Source organism: Barbus barbus, assembly GCF_936440315.1.
Source record: "Barbus barbus genome assembly, chromosome: 40".
NCBI lineage: Eukaryota > Metazoa > Chordata > Actinopteri > Cypriniformes > Cyprinidae > Barbus > Barbus barbus.
In genome coordinates this window covers 15,321,791-15,338,258 of record NC_136718.1, presented here as the reverse complement: position 1 = coordinate 15,338,258, position 16,468 = coordinate 15,321,791, and the positions used below count along the sequence as shown (strand labels likewise).

The following is a 16,468-nucleotide window of genomic DNA, read 5'->3' as shown; positions in this document are numbered from 1 at the left end:
TTATTGTCTGTTATCAGGCACACACCCCCAGCACTAAAAATCCTTGACCATTCTCTGCCACGTACACCTACTTTTATCATCTTGTTTTGAAGCAGATTTTATGGCTGGAGATGATTATGAGCTTGAAAAGTTCCTCTGAAAAACTTTTGCCACTGAGTAAGGCTTTAAATTTGGAAGGAAATGGCGTATGCATGAACACAGTTTAAGTGCCTGCTGAAAATGAAACCAGTCTTACTTTGCTGGATTTTATCTGGTCTTCTAGCCTGACCTGATATTTGAAACCTGTCCAAATCCAAAACAACAAACCATTTTAGACTGGTTTAAGTTGGATTTTCTAGGAAGGTATATAAAAATGATTGATTATTGAGATGTTAGTTGTCCAGACCACCCACTGAAATTGTGGATACTGTTTAAAAAGTTATGTTATTATATAGCAGCTTGTGTGACCTACAGATAAGATTCAAAAAGATAATTATAGAGATATGAATGGAAGAAAACAACAGCATGCATTTATGTAAAAATATAGCCTTGACATTTAATATCAGTTCACATTGCAAGTTTGAAATTACCTTTCTCCCTGAAGGCAGTCATTGTAAATTGGCAGTAAATGACCAATATGTAAAACTATAAATGAGTGTGACATTCTCTTACTGTATGCATACATACACATCACTAGTTACAGCTAAGGGGTTGAACAGGAGACAAAAATGTTTTGTTCTTTTTATCTAAAATTATGAATTAGAATAGACTAAATCCATTTATGAAAAAAGGAAATCATTATATTTACAACGGAAGTATGGCACAAACAGAAAAATATGCAATGCACATACTCTTAGCATACATAAAATAATTACCAGCATTTTGGTAAATAACAATATTTCCAAGGCACAAAATCTTATGTATTCTATCAGGCTACCGTAAAAGTACTATAAGAGCCAGAAGCTTAAAATACTGTACAATAAAACAAACATCTGATCACATTCAGGCCTGCTGTAACATTTATGGAACTCAAACTCTCCTTTAAAGGAGAAAAAACTTGTATAACCTTTGTATAATATGGTCCTTTCTGACTTTATAAATTCTGTTGTGACTCCTTGGGTAGTATAAATATGCACCACTAGTTCGTTCTAAAACATACATACAGCAAACAAATGAGATGGGATGAAAATATATATATTTAAAGTGTGATTGTTGTACAATTCAACTATTTTGGTCTAAAGTTCTTAAAATAGGAAATTCTTTTCTAAAACTTTAACAGCTAGTGAATATAAATGTCAGTGTTATTGTGTCCAGATGCCTATGAGAATAAATTGTCGCACTTAGCACAGCCTATTCATAGTACCAAGTTTAAAAGCTTGATCTGTATTTCTCTTTGCACTCAGATGGCCTCTTGTTTGGTGATGGTTGGTTGAGGGATGGAGCTTGGTTGCTTGGGCACTGTGGCTATAACCCCCGGTGCCATTTTGTAATGATCAGAGCCTGAGGCCGTCGGGGAAGATGGGATTGGGGTTTCCGGAGTGGCTGTTTGGAAAAAAGCAAGAGGATACATTAGATCAAGGGTCCACATAGGGGTGTTATGGGAACCTTAAATAAACATAAATTGCATAGCATGATAACATGCGAAAGAAAGAAACCATTGGTTGATACGAAATAATCACGCTTATGAAATTTCTGAAGGCATTAGTGTAGAAAAGCATTACAGTAGCCTTCTTTGACAAAATAAGCCTGATTAGTTTCTACGATTTTGGCAAGGATTACTCCAACAAGCCTGTTTGTCCCTGACATTTTAAGGACCTATATTTTCTGTTAGGTCTTCCTTCATAACAAATTTTCTTTCTCTCGGTTCAAGAACGTAGAGTTACTTACACATCTGGCCATTGTGAATTGGAGTGGCCATGTTTGCAGTGACTATGACATTGTTACTGAGGTGCTCCTGGACCAGATGTGGGTGTAGAGAATGATGTGCATGAGGAGCTTCATTAGCAGAACCTGACAGAAAAAGAGAGTCATTAAATCTCTGATTGGGAAGATCATTTACTATTCTGAATCAACAATGTAAAAAATAGAAAGTTGACCAGCTTCAGCAGATTTTTGAGTTCTCAACTTTTTATACAACAAAAAGCTGAGAAAACTCAAAAATCTCCTCCTTAAGTTTTCTCAACTTTTTATTTTTTACAGTGAAGTAGGAACTTGTTTTTTCTGTCTATATGATCTATGTAGAGCAGATTATTAAGAATCCGCTAGTTATAGGCTGCATTTTTTATCTTTTATAACAAGTTGTTCCTGTTCTTCCCAGATGTTTATTGTGCATCTCAGATATTGCAGCTTTTGAGAGCTATCCAAAGTTAGGGTCATTTGTATAAAGTGCCAGTGCTGTGCCACAATTGTCTGATAACCATGGCATTGCTCTTTTCTACAAAAATGTTGTTTCATTAACAGAAATCAGTTACCTCCTAGAAGCATCTCTTGTAGCAGGTTGTCTATCTTTGCCATTCCAAACAATTTAACAAATTGGATTTGCTCGATCATTTGCCAGGTAATACTCTGTAGCGTTGGCAACAGAAGTAGTAGCTCGCCGAACCGTCCTCGTGAATCGTACTGCCGGTCATTTATGTAGTCCTCCAAACTAACTTGAACTTGGTATCGCATGCGTTTGATCTTGCTTGGGTCGCTTAAACCTTTGGCATCTACATGAGTAGAGAAAGGTCATCACATTAGATCAGTTTAAAAACTCACTTGATATTCTGCTCTGTTTTGTCTCTTTTTTTTAGGAAAATGTATCCACCTGGATCGAAAAATACAATGGCCTTCAAACAGGCATATTCATTGTCATCGATCTGTAGATCCTGGAAGGGAAGGACTAACTCGTCAAGGATCCTTACAGCCACACGGCTCACCTCCAATTCGGGGCAATTTCGTGGAATTATATGATCATTACCTGCGAGAATCATGGAAAATTGTTAGGTAAAATATTAGTAAAATAGCTTGAGTCCAGAAGACTGTCACATCCACATGTCCAATGTGTCTTGCTTTTTAACTTACCTAATAGTAAAATATCCTTATACAGGATGGAGCGTTTGGCAACTCCTAGCAGGAGATGTTCCCCAGCGTGAGCTCGCAGTAAAGCCACCTGAGACAAATGCACAAGTGTTTGTTTGGTCCTTTTTATAACCATAACAGCTCATTTTTTTAACTTAAGATTAAATGTAGATATATTTGAAGTATTTATAGAGGCAAATTAGGTTGGTCTTCATGCCTGTTTATGCGCATGTGTTTTCACGTGCGTGTTTGTGTGAGAAGATGTGGTTTGAGGCGCTCTCACCCACAGCTAAAACACTGATCAGTTATCATGCCTCAGTGCTCAGCATGTTAATGATTCTGAATGCCTCTCAAGAAGAGATGTAACTTTCAAACCAGCTCATCATATTCTAACCTGAGCCATCTAAATACATTAACCACCCAAATTAAAGATCTCTGAACTTTTTTTCCGACAGATCCAAAAATATGAGCCAACTGGCATTAATATCTATAAATATATATATATATCTATATATATAGATATATATTGTGGAAGTACATTTTGAGATAAATAAGAGATGCTTACATCTTAATAAGAAGCATCTTACCTGGTCATCCAGGGGAAGGTCACAGAATGCTGGGATGTATTTAGCCCATTCAACCAGCACCAGCAACTGCTGTTTCATAGACTCGCACACATCCGTTATAGTGGCTACCTTCTTCGTTCTGATGTCGCCATTCAAGATAGAACCAGGCGATGAGATCTGCGTTGTAGCATATGGAAGAATTTTAAAATCATATAATTTTAAAGGTGAATTTTGTCATTTCTGTGCCTCTAGCTAAACCCAGTGAAATTGCAGAAATATTGAGTTTCAAACAGGTTTCCTAAACAATCTTCCGGTCTGCCATTGGTCAGATAGTCATGCCCCAAACCCATGCCATTGGTTGAGCATGTGTTGCTATGTGGTTCTGATTGGGATGCTCAAACAAACAGGGCAATGTTTTGATAGCTGTGCCACAGTGTTTATACTTCTTCAGAGGAGTCAACCTACAGGTGTACTTGTAGTCTCTTTACTTTAAACTGGGTTAAGAGAACATATTTTACACAATTCACCTTGTGATTTGAACGTAGATTCGAATTACATTGTGTACCTGTCTAGAAAGGACATCAGCCTGAATGAGTGTGTTTATTGAGGGTAAGCTGCTGTCTTCATAGCTGGATCTTCTAGTGCTAATCCTGTCTCTTTCATTCTGCACAGCTGAGAATGAGAGGAACACTTTTAATCAGCAAAGTAACATTCAATTTAGTGCAAATACATATGGAAGGTTTGTTTTGACCAAAAACAGCTCCTATTTCATTATCAGTAGTTGTGAACCAGTTCTTACAACCAGTTGAGATAGCAGAGATGAGGGGTATTAGCTGACTTTGTGAGAGGGGGGAGTCCTCAAGGTTGCGCTTTTTTATCAGTGTGCAGTTATGATGGCTCTAAACTGTTTGTTCAGCATAAACCAGACATAGACCTCATTGTTGAGTGAACATTAACAAAATGTCTCTCACTGTTGCAACATCTTCCATTTGCGCCACCTCATCCCCTAACCTCCCAAACAGGGCAGGGGGATTTAATCTCAGATTTTTACTTCTTTAACAGCATTATAAGAATGAAATCTAACAGCATGAGCAATTACCTTCCTTCTTCATCCCAGCTCGAAAACATTTCTTTAGTCTGCAGTACCGACACTGATTTCTCTTGTCTTTGTCCACTATGCACTGTCTGTTAAATCTGTATGGAAGCATTAAGAAGTCAGAGGTTTACTTTGACATTGGATAAATTGGATGGAAACATGGTCTATTGTGCAGAATTATGGCATTATCTTTGCTAAATTTTGCCAAAATTTAGGTTTCTGACCTGCAGGAATACATGTGGTTTTTGCGTACACTGCGTCTGAAGAACCCCTTGCATCCGTCACAGCTGGAGGCTCCGTAGTGCTTTCCTGTGGCCCGGTCCCCACAGATGGCACATAGGGTGCCGGCCCCTAAGTGGTTGGCAACATTCATGTTGGCACTCTCAACTGGTGAGGAGTCTGAAATCACAAGTGATTTAAATTTTCTGTTTTTAACTATTTTTTTCAAGCCCAAAAAAATAATAAAAATTGTGTGAGAAAGAAGAGCTGCTTAAAATCCCAGAGTCAATGAATTAAGTTTATGTAATGCTGTGAAATACTTCTTTTTCTGAATGAGACTTAAATATCTGGGTTGCAGATTGAACCAGTCAGACTCCTGATTCCAGACCAATCAGAGTTAATGAGTTAAAGTTAATAGGGGAAAGGTCATGGGGTGAAAAATTCTCTCAAAAAGACATTTTTATAGCTAAATCAATTGGCAGTGAATCATCATTATGAACATGAGCTGGAAAGGCTGTTTGCTAAATAATCCAGAAGTGATTAGTGCTAAACCAAGATCATCTTAGATTATGTGAACTCTAATTAGTGTTCTTGATGACCTACTTAACTAATTTAACAAAAAAATTTACAGTAACATATATAATTCATATGAGTCAGTTTGTTTAAAAAAAAAGTTATGATGACAGTGATTTTATGTTGATGACAGAAATCATTTAAACATTTAAATGATTGAAATAATTTCACAAAAGATGTGTGAGTTTTTAAATGTCTTTTATTAAGTTAGAAGTAATCAAAGATAATTACATTAAAACCCAATCAATGGTCAAAGGCAAAACGTTGTTAAATGGCTCATCAATGTAAGTGATTATTTGGTGATCATCTAAATGTAGAATAGAATTGTGATTTCCCCTAAACAGTTGGGCTTAAATATATGTGATTTAAAATGTAAAATATTGGCTATAGTATTTCATAATTACAAAAATTTTATTTTATATTTTAAATAATTGAATGACAATGTAACTCCAATATTTGGGTCAGTTAAAAATAAATAAATAAAATACTATTTTATTTTCAAATGTCAATCTAACTCAAATTTAAACATTTTATACATTGGACTCTTACTGCTTTACATAAATATAACTACCATACATATTAGATTACTTTTTCAGGTCGATACTGGTTGGATATCAATTTGTTGCACAAAACCTAGACATGGGAGACTTAGCTGCGAAACATTTACATGACACCCTCTTTGCTCAGTAATCATTCATCCTGGTGTCAAACTTCTCTTGAAATACTATCCAAACAAGTCATTTTATCCCAAGCCGACTGTATGAGAACAAGCAAGAGGAGACGAATGAACCTCTTCTCCTTGTAGAATACCCTGTCTGCAGGACAGAGCATGCTGTGCTTCTTATCGTCTCCTGAAAAATTCATTTTGTATTGGCTTTTTCAGTCAGTTTTGGGTGTTCTGTGCAAAAGGTTACGAACTTGGCAATTGGCACTTAACTATAAGCCTATCAACCCTGTTAAACATCTGCCTCCCACACTTGACCATATACTACATACTAGCCTATATAAGTCACTAAAGGTCTCAAAGTTCACCGCGGGTCTGAGCAGATGACTCACCTGTGCTCATCGCAAGCACTTGCATGTTCTCAAACTCCAGGGTGGTGTAGGCTGGGTCCAAGGCCTCGCTATAGTCTGCCATCTCCATGTCTACTAGTGGTTTGGACAAACGCATTCTCAGCTACCTGATGCTGGGGGAAAAGACTTGTCCTCTCCACAGCGTTTGGTCACCCCCTCATAGGCCAAGCCCCTCCTCTTGGAGGGGTAGACACCTCTGAGTGACAGGGGCCATGTCCTCAAGGGCAAAGATGAGGCTTGCTGTGATTGACAGTCCGGGCCTCCTCCCAGGGCACGGCCCCATTCTGAAGTGGGATGGCTCTTATGTTAATGATTAAAGTGTTAAATCAGAGTTGTTTTTTCAGAGACGGAGACAAACTGGGGCTTTTACTGTCTTATTTTTTGTCTCAATGCCCTAAATTCACTGCTAGAAAGATATAGCCAGTCTCAACACTATGCTTTCTATCTCAGTTCCCCAACAAGGGCTTTAGGGGTCAATAAAGTTGACTGTCTGGGTCTTGACACATATTTGACACTATGAAAAAGTCATTCGTTTTTGACTCTGATGTATAAGATTGAAAGAAAGTGGTCCACATTTCAACGTGCAAATTACGTATTCGCTAAATCTTTGTTAATTCTAGCACAATAAACAACAGCAATAACTCACACAGAGTAAAATTTGTGGCCTTTATGTAAAAGAGCTCATTGTTCTGTTGAACATTCTGCATGTGCACGTGATGCACAACTCCATTCCTGTTGTACAAAAGAGATTGTTTACTTCTCATCAAACCTGTGCTAAACTGGCTTTTGGTAGTAAAATATCTAGGTGAAACAGCTGTGTTGCCAGAAATTCACTTTAAGAAGTAATGTTTCTGGACATTTTAATGTCATATGTCAATATAATGTTATACACTGGCGTTCAAAAGTTTGGGATTAGTAAGATTTTTAATGTTTTTTAAAGAAGTCTCTTATGTTCATCAAGGCTGTATTTATATCGGGGCCATTTATATTGGTTTCCTATATTAATATAATTTCAAATCTTTTCTAAAAATAAAAGTCTTTACTATCACTTTTTATCCATTTAACACATCCTTGTGGAATAAAAGTATTAATTTCTTTAAAAAAAAGTCTTTAAAAAAAGAAAGAAAAAATGTACTTACCAACGAATCCTGAAAAAAGTTTCACATGTCCCAAAAATAAGCAGCACAACTGTTTCCAACACAGATTATAAATCAGAATTAGAATGATTAGAATGGAAATTCATCTTTGCTTCACAGGAATAAATTATATTGTAAAGTATAGAGAACTGTTATAGAAAAATAAAAAACTGTTATTTTCTGCATTTTTGATCAAATAAATGCAGCCTTGATGAGCATAAGAAACTTCTTCAAAAAGCATTAAAAATCTTACTGATCCCAAACTTTTGAATGGCACTGTACGGCTAGTAAAAATGGGTAGTTAGTAGTTAAATTAGTAGTCAATAAATACATTTCATCTATTTATTCATTGTATGACAATTCATACTTTTTACTTATTTTTTGAGCGTTTTACAGTATTGTCCTGTTAAATCAATGTATGCAGTAAGGTTTTTATTCTTATAGTACGTATTATTTTATTCCTTTCCCATTCAAATTTCTAACATTTTTAAGCTTTGGTGACATCTGTTATTATCTCCACATATTGGCATTCAAGACTTGGCGTTTAAACTAAACTTTTAAAAATAAAGGTTCTTTATTGGCATCTATAGTTCCCATTGCAAAAATATATATATATATATTTGAGGAGTCCAAAATGGTTCTTTGAATGACATTGCTGTGAAACCCATTTTTAATTTTTTTATATTCTGACAAAACAGTTTCTAAATGACCTTGAGATTAGAAAAACTGAGATGTTCATCTCTGTACATATTGTAATGCCAAATCTGTAGAACAACCTATATTTTCCCAGCTCTTTTGGGAGAGGATAAAGCTATTTGTTACTCAAACAGGAAAATTTGATGTAACAATTACGCAAGTACCAAATTCTAGTATGAGGGCCAGTGCAAACAGAGGCAAGTATGTATATTTGAAGAGTAGAAAGCAACAGAACAAACCATGGGTCATCGTTCCTCAGTTCAGGCCTGCCCTGGAGCCTGTAAAATCCACCTGCCTATATAGAGAATATAGAGCTACTGTAGCTATACTGTCAGATGAACAACCTGGATTTTTGCTGTTTAAATTAAGTTTGTAATTGGTGTATCACAGTAGTGTTTTGTGTTTGTTTTAAGTTTCAATTAAATTACTCCACTGCATGAAATTGAATGAGAATGTGGGATTATGTATTTTATGTTGAGCTTGCTAAAACACCCCAGACATTGTTTACTATCTGTAAATGGCAGATCCCACCTGACCATGGAATAAATGTGCTGAGCTGGTTTTAAACTGGCTGGAAAACACCTAAACTTACAAGATAACTGGTTTTGAATACATCAGACACTTGCATATTCATAGAGATATAAAAAGTTAATTATATTCACAAGAAGTAGTGTCTGTATGGTTGTCTTGCCTAAAGCATTGACCGGATGACGTTTGACTCATACATCTCAAAATAAATCTACAAGAAGTAGCAGACTTCTGCAGACCTTATTTCTGTACGAGATGACTTCACTTCTCCAGTAATTAAGCTGAGTAATGACGACGATCAGTGTACAGGAATGACTCAATGGACAAATCTTATCTGAGTCACCATTAAATTCCTTATCGCAGCACACATCTCCATGTTTCTGTTAACTAAGGAATGACCTCTATAAAGTATAATCTGTAAAGTTATGGCCCTTTCTCACATGCACCTCAGCGATCAGAGCAGGCAGGCGTAGATCATTACCTCACATGGGCAAAAGCCTCTAAGTGTACAACCCTATTTAACAGATACACATCTGCAGGATGTGCTGATGTGGAGTAAGAAAACTGTTGGTTTAGCTATGTATTCATTAACTGGTATTTGTGTGTCACTCATGTACTTCTATTAGCATAGCAGGCCATAGGTGTAAATTAATTATTTGATTTGAAAACGGGACATTTTGAATTTTGAGTAAAATATTTATAGATAAATCTATTTAATTGATTTTAAACGTTATAGTAATGTAAAACACTTTGTTGGCATGTTTTTATTTTATTTATTTTTATTTTTTGCTTTTATGACCACATATTAATTGACAGTCTGAAGGGAAGATTTGTTCTTGTAAAACAGTTACTTTATTAAAGTTATACACTTTCCCTCTTATACAATTCAATTTAATTTGTTTAATTAATAATATTTTTTAATTATTAATCATCATATTCCACCAACTAATGTTTAAGGCAATGAATTATCAAACACTATTATTGTTTTTAATTAATAATGTTCAATCAAACCCATAATGCTTTTGAATGTATTGTTTTATTTTATTTTTGCTTTAATGACCACATATTAATTGACAGTCTAACAGTAAGATTTGTTCTTGTAAAATAGTTACTTGATTATACAATTAAATATAATTTATATTTAATTAACAATAGTAATTTTTTAAATGATTAATCATCATATTGATTTGAAAATTCTGTTACCAATTAATGTCTTAGGCAATGTCATTGTTTTAATTAATAACATTCAGTTACACCCATAATGCTTTTGAATTGTTTATTTTTATTTTATTTTGACTGCATATTAATTGATAGACTGAATTGTAGATGTTTTCTTATAAAACAGTTGCTTACACTTTCACTGTTGTGCAGTTCAATTTAATTTATTTTTCATTATTAATTCTAATTTTTATAGTATTAATCCTCATGTTGATTTAAAAAAAAAAAGTTATGCGCCAACCGATATGCAATGAAATATCAACTCTGTCCTTGTTGTCCTCGACACAGCTTTAATACTTTTGCATGGTTTTCATATTTGTAATGTTTTTGCACAGTCCACCACTCATTTCCCCTCCTCTCATTTCCGCACTTGTTCCTTACTGTATCAGTGATGACACAGAGACTGAACCAACAAATTCAAAGCAACTCTCTCACTGTCTGAAAATAACCTGCATCCACCATTATCTGATCAGTGTTGCAAGACGGACGTTTACATGCGCACTGCAGCGTGGTGCAATCGTACTTTGAGTCTCATTACAGAAGACAATATGTCCTGCCCTGATCGTCTTCTCTGTGTGATATGAGGCAGCGATGTCATGTCCTATAATCAGTCACCCATACCGCCTGCCTGGGGCTAAAAGTCAGAAGGTTGATGTAACTTCTCTGCCTATTTTCCCCTTTGAAACTTCAAACTCCAGTTTGTGAACAAAGTCCTGTCTATCTCCACAATAAGGATCTCCGACCACTGACCAAACTCCATTTGTAACCACTGCCTATTTGTACTTTCTCTCCCATGACTCTTTCATTTCACCTGTCTGACCAAATGGGAATAACAAGTAGCACTACAAAGGTGGATGTGAAATGCACGTTGTGGGAACCGGTGGCCTACAAGGAATAACATGCTTTTGGAGTACTCGGGAATGTGTTTTTTTACATGGGAATATGAGTGTTTTGCTTTCTTTTGATTTTGAATATTTGATAAGAACGGGAGAAGACGGCAGGAATATGCTTACTAAAGCTCATTCGAGGTCAGTAGAAAAGCCTCTGTGGGTTGACTGTGGATTGACTCACAGATATGTGAGTATGGCGACATAGTGAACACACAACAGATTGTCAACAGATTGGTTGGTAACCTGCAAGCTCACACGGCTCATGTCCCTTTGGGGGCAAAATATTTACTTTTGCTTACACGAAATGATCTTTTATTGCATATTTGGCTTTTATTTGTAGTTTTAAACTGCTACAGTGTTAATCTCACTTAAAGTAACATTGCTGAAAAGTATCTTTATACTAAGCGTGGTGGGGCTGATAAGTGTGGATGATGCCCCTCCCCTCTGTCTAAACTTTTGTGTTAGTCTCATAAGGCTGTGGGGCTTTTTAAAGGCCCGTCACTCGACAATGCTAAATATTCCTATAGCTTTTTGGACATTTTCGTTGTGTTTTCTTTGATGGTTCATATTCGATTTTAATTGTATATTTAATAAGCTGATGATAATCAAACGAAGAATTTCAAGTATTTGCTAATCAAACTCTTTACAGCACCAAGAAGCTGAGAACCATGTCATGTGATCTGTTGCTTTGACAAATGTTCAAGCCTTGTTAAGTTTTTAATACATAACTCAGGTGCAAATGTAGAGAATTTACAAGCAAAATCTGTCATTCCTGCCAAGATGCAATTCGTGAGGCTTTATGATGGCCAGTTAAGACCTAAAGCCTTATAAGCAGTGGACAGATTTTCAAAACAACTTGAATTCATTTTCTTTTTCATGACAACCTTTTTCTCCTTCGTTCAAATGTGTTTGCATTTTTAAATGTCAATTTTCTGATTTTAGTTCCAATGCATTTAAACAAAATATATCCTGACAGTGTTATTTTAGGATCAAGATACACTTATAGTTTTTAATAATATTTCCATTTTCAATTTGAATTTAATTTTGCAGTGTGTTTTTGTCTTTTTTAGTAGTTTATATACAGTATATATTATTTCTTTTTTTTAACGGTTTAAGTTTCAGTTTTAGTTAACTTTAATGCCCATGGATACTGTGTCAAGTAAATGTCTTTTTAGCAGTGTGTTCGATTTTAAAAGAGATACTTTATAACTCAAAGCAAAGCCATTTTCTTAAGAGACAAAACCGTCCTCCTCCATAACGATTAACAGAGACAGTTATCTATGAAGTTCCCATAGTCCTCACCCATCATGGTATTTGTAGTCTAGGTAATCATAAACCCCTAGGGCCTAATATTGCATAGCCTCCATAAAGTATTCAAGTTTAAAACTCAAAATCATTGGGTAATAATATGTTTGACAAAAAATGGGTCACATTTGGCCAGCCTTTGCTGTTACTTTCTGCTTATCTCTTTCTATGTCATGCTTTACATCAGAAACATGATAAAGCCACTGATAGGATTTTGTCCTGATGGCTTGCCTGTTTGTTTATCGAGTGATCACAGCTTTATGGGATTACATACTATTTGACAACTTATGCTACTGAAATGATCAAGCTTTGTTACTTTCATCACATTACAAAAGCTCAAGTAGCTCTGTGCACATCACGCAAGTAAACAATTGCATCAATAAACATTTAGAGCAATGCTCTTTGTAAATCAATCACATCTTCTGATAAAGCTCTTTCAATGATTAACTGTTTTTCTGCTGAGAATCCGTATGGCTGTTGACCCAATCATGAGTGATGCTGTGTGGACAGTTATCACTTACTTGTTATCATCAATCAATCACCTTTTCATCACAGTGTACAGCTCACGAGAACATTTTACCCAAACAAGTTTAACTTTACCCCAGTTTATCGAGGCTAAAGAGTCTTAAGTGGTTAATAAATTTGTTATAAGTTAACGTACTGGGGCTTGGTGTACTTTTACTCATTTGTGCTGTTTTGAAATCATTTTCTTGCAGTCTTGAGTATCACGATAGCACAAAACAAAGTACATAATAGTATAATGAATATGGTGTTTTACAAGTATGATCATTGTTTAACCGCTTTAACGACTCAATGGAAACTCAGCACAAGAAGACTCTGGAAGTCTTTTCCCCCCATGTTTTTCATTAATCTTGGATGATGTCAGCATTTCTGTGATGATACATCACATTTCAATTCCCAGATATCAGCCTGTCAGATCATTTCTTATGTCATTATTCTATAAAAAGTTTCATGTTTAATTTTTTAGATTACATCCGGAGTCAGATATTATGGGCATATAGAGTAGGTTCCAAGTAACTGAGAACATTTGATTTAAAGTGTAATGTAAATAAATAGACAATTTTAGAATTTTGCAAAATGCAAAACAAATAAATGTTATAATGGGAAATTCTTTGGTCACTAATCAAATAAGTAGTTTGCTTAATGTTATTTTAGTATAATTGACATACTTTTATAGTTTTTATTTTGACATACTATTTAAGTTTTGCCATTTTATTTTGTAGTTTTTGTTTATATAAATATATATACGTATATTCAGTTTTAGTTAATTTTTTTAGTACATTATGTATGAGTGTGAAGTGACATGTAGCCAAGTATGGCCAGGTATACTCAGAATTTGTGCTCTGCAATTAACCCATCCAAGTGCACACACACCCGGAGCAGTGGGCAGCCAATGCTGCGGCGCCAGGGGAGCAGGTCGGGGTTTGGTACCTTCTCAAGGGTCTCACCTCAGTCGGGGTATTGAAGGTGGAAGAGAGCGCTGGTTATTCACTCCCCCCACCGACAATTCCTGCCGGACCTGAGACTCAAACCTGCGACCTTCGGGTTACAAGTCCGACTCTCTATCCATTAGGCCACAACTGCCCCATTTTCGCTTTTTGTTGGCAAAAATGTTAGCAACTAGCTGAATTTCTTATATTTGAATTAACATTTTAAGATTTTTAAAAATATTTTAAGAAACACATTTGAGAATGTGTCCCAGCATTTTAAGTGTGCACAGTGAAGTACTATTAAGCAGCTCCTTCATGTGGACAAAGCTTGCAATTACATCTGCAAAGTTCTCAGTGTTAGGCCTTCCTGAGTAGAACTACAAAGACTTCACAAGTTGTCAACTGAAATTCCCCAAAATCTCAAGTCTGCAGTGATTTTAATAAGCACAATCAGTTTTACAGCCATTCTGACATAAAGAAGTAAAAACCCAAACCAGACTTAGTTTACACTCTGACCATAAGTTTCTAAACGAGTCAAATATTCTGCACATGACTGTTTTGAAGACATTCAACGACTTTTAGCTTTATGTTTTATCTTGTCAACAAACGAAATAGAAGTCAAACAGATATTTGGTGAACACCACTCTATTTAGGATGTAAACAAACTCTCATAATCTACCTCCCGCACCTTCAGCCTCAACTGTACGAAAAGAGGCAATGAATCTGCGATCGCTGTACCTGGTGTGGTGTTGAAGTGGCCCGTACCATGTTCTTCATACATCCTGCGAGCTGGCAGGGACCCCCCGCTCCTCAGCCTCCTCCACACAATGACCTATCCATTCAGTCCTCAGTGTGTCTCTGTGACTGTGAGAGTGTGTGAGGGAGCCGGCGTTCTCACACACGTTGACCGGCAGCTCGACCTAATCTCTTAATGCCTGTCACAATGAGATTTGATTGGGGGCTTGAGCACACGGCCTAATAGTGTCAAGTGTACAGAGCGTATAATTCATATCTGGCACTTCCTGTCCCCGAGGCCCCCGGATTCTCCCTTAATTGGATGGGAAACATTAGCTTGTCATTCTTATGAGTGTGACACCAGTTTTTAGTCAGTGAAGATACTTCTGAATTGAATAGTTTTCTGGTGCTGAGGAGAGAATTGTATTGAGACATCACTTACAGTAAGCTGTCTGAAGTTTTGGGGAGTGCTAACTAGTAGCCAATTTAGCTGAGTTTTAGCAGAGTTGTTCTTGTGCCAATCTGAGAGGTAGCCTACCATTCAAAAGTATGGGGTTGGGAAGATTTTTCAAATGTTTTTAAAATTTTGAAAGAAGTCTTTTATGCTCGACATGGCTGTTTTATTTGTATTCCTGAATACAGTAAAGAGAGTAAAACTGTGAAATGTTGTTACAATTTAAAATAACGGATCTCTGTTTTTAAAACTATTTTTTAAATAGAATTTATTCCAGTCCTCAGTGTCCCATGATCCTTCAGACATCATTCTAATATACTGATTTGCTGCTCAAGGAACATGTTGTGATGCTTAATGATTATATTTTCAGTATTTATTTGATGTAGATTTTTTTGTAACATTAGAAATGTCTTTACTATCAAGTTTCATCTATTTAATGTGTCCTTGCTTAAAAAAAAAAAAAAAATTTAAAAACATTTTTACCGACTTCAAACTTTTGAACAGAAGTATATTTAACGCCCACTTTCCACCATCCAGTCTACTTCCAATTGATACATTTTCGATCTTTTAGTTATCTATATCCTGTTAACTAGGAAAGATTTAAGGTTTTTATGCATTGCATTATGCATAAAATAACACAGAGGATGTATATATCATGTACATTGATTGTAAACAATGTGTATTCTTTGTTGCTGCCACATATCTATTTTTATCATCAAGATTTATATGAATGTAAAAGGAAGCATCGATTTGTTTTCATCTTTTAAAAAGCTTAATTTTAAATAGTCCTGTCATGTGACAAATGATTTAAATTTTAAATTTCAATATAGTCTTCAAATATTCAAATAAAACAAATATTCAATGTAGTCTTGCTGTTGATATGCAAAATGCTAAAAGCCATGTGCATAATTATTATATATTAATTAGCAAAATGCTGTTCATAATTTTGGTGAATACCATGGCATAGCATAGAACATGTAAACTTCCCAAAAGTATTTATCAACTACCCTAATATAAAAAATTAATATAAAATAAATAAAATATATAATATAAAAAGTCAAGAGTTAAGCAGCACTTTTAAAGTAGAATGTTAAATGTAGATTCAGTTGCTTAATTCCAGGTTTGAAAGCCTCTAGAAACTCTGCTGCGTACTGAACAGAGATGAGTTATGTGACCAGGAGAAAGAAAAGCTTCGGTGACTATAGATCAGGAACAAATATTTCCAGACATAGAAGAGAGTTTTTGTAGAATTTCTACTTTTAGCAGCATTCCAAACATTTTGTGCCGTGGTGGCTTGTTGACTTTGGTGGCGGCTTGTTCTGGTCTTGAACAGTCTCTGAGCTGACAGCTGGAGCCGCAGGACCTCCACCATAAAGACACTCAGAATTTGAGGGCAAACAGAGTTCCTTGCAAGTTCTAACAGGCAAGCAAGTCTTTCATGTTACTCCTCATATGCTGCTATAATGTAACAAGCTTTGTTTTGAATTT

At 35.6% G+C, this 16,468-nt stretch overlaps 1 protein-coding gene across 2 annotated transcripts; it reads right to left on the bottom strand.

The window, feature by feature from the left end:
- Positions 1 to 514: 514 nt before the first annotated feature.
- On the bottom strand, positions 515 to 15,424 carry hnf4a (hepatocyte nuclear factor 4, alpha). 2 transcript variants are annotated; one of them, XM_079400596.1, is made up of 10 exons: positions 14,530 to 15,424; positions 4,926 to 5,100; positions 4,705 to 4,799; positions 4,171 to 4,277; positions 3,627 to 3,782; positions 3,043 to 3,130; positions 2,786 to 2,938; positions 2,451 to 2,687; positions 1,867 to 1,989; positions 515 to 1,521 (listed from the first exon to the last, which is right to left on the bottom strand). In XM_079400596.1, the coding sequence occupies exons 1-10, from the start codon at positions 14,570 to 14,572 to the stop codon at positions 1,379 to 1,381; spliced, it is 1,320 nt and encodes a 439-aa protein (XP_079256722.1). In that variant the 5' UTR covers positions 14,573 to 15,424; the 3' UTR covers positions 515 to 1,378. The 2 variants fall into 2 exon arrangements, with proteins under 2 accessions (XP_079256722.1, XP_079256721.1); XM_079400595.1 differs by lacking the exon at positions 14,530 to 15,424 and adding an exon at positions 6,550 to 6,677.
- Positions 15,425 to 16,468: the final 1,044 nt, after the last annotated feature.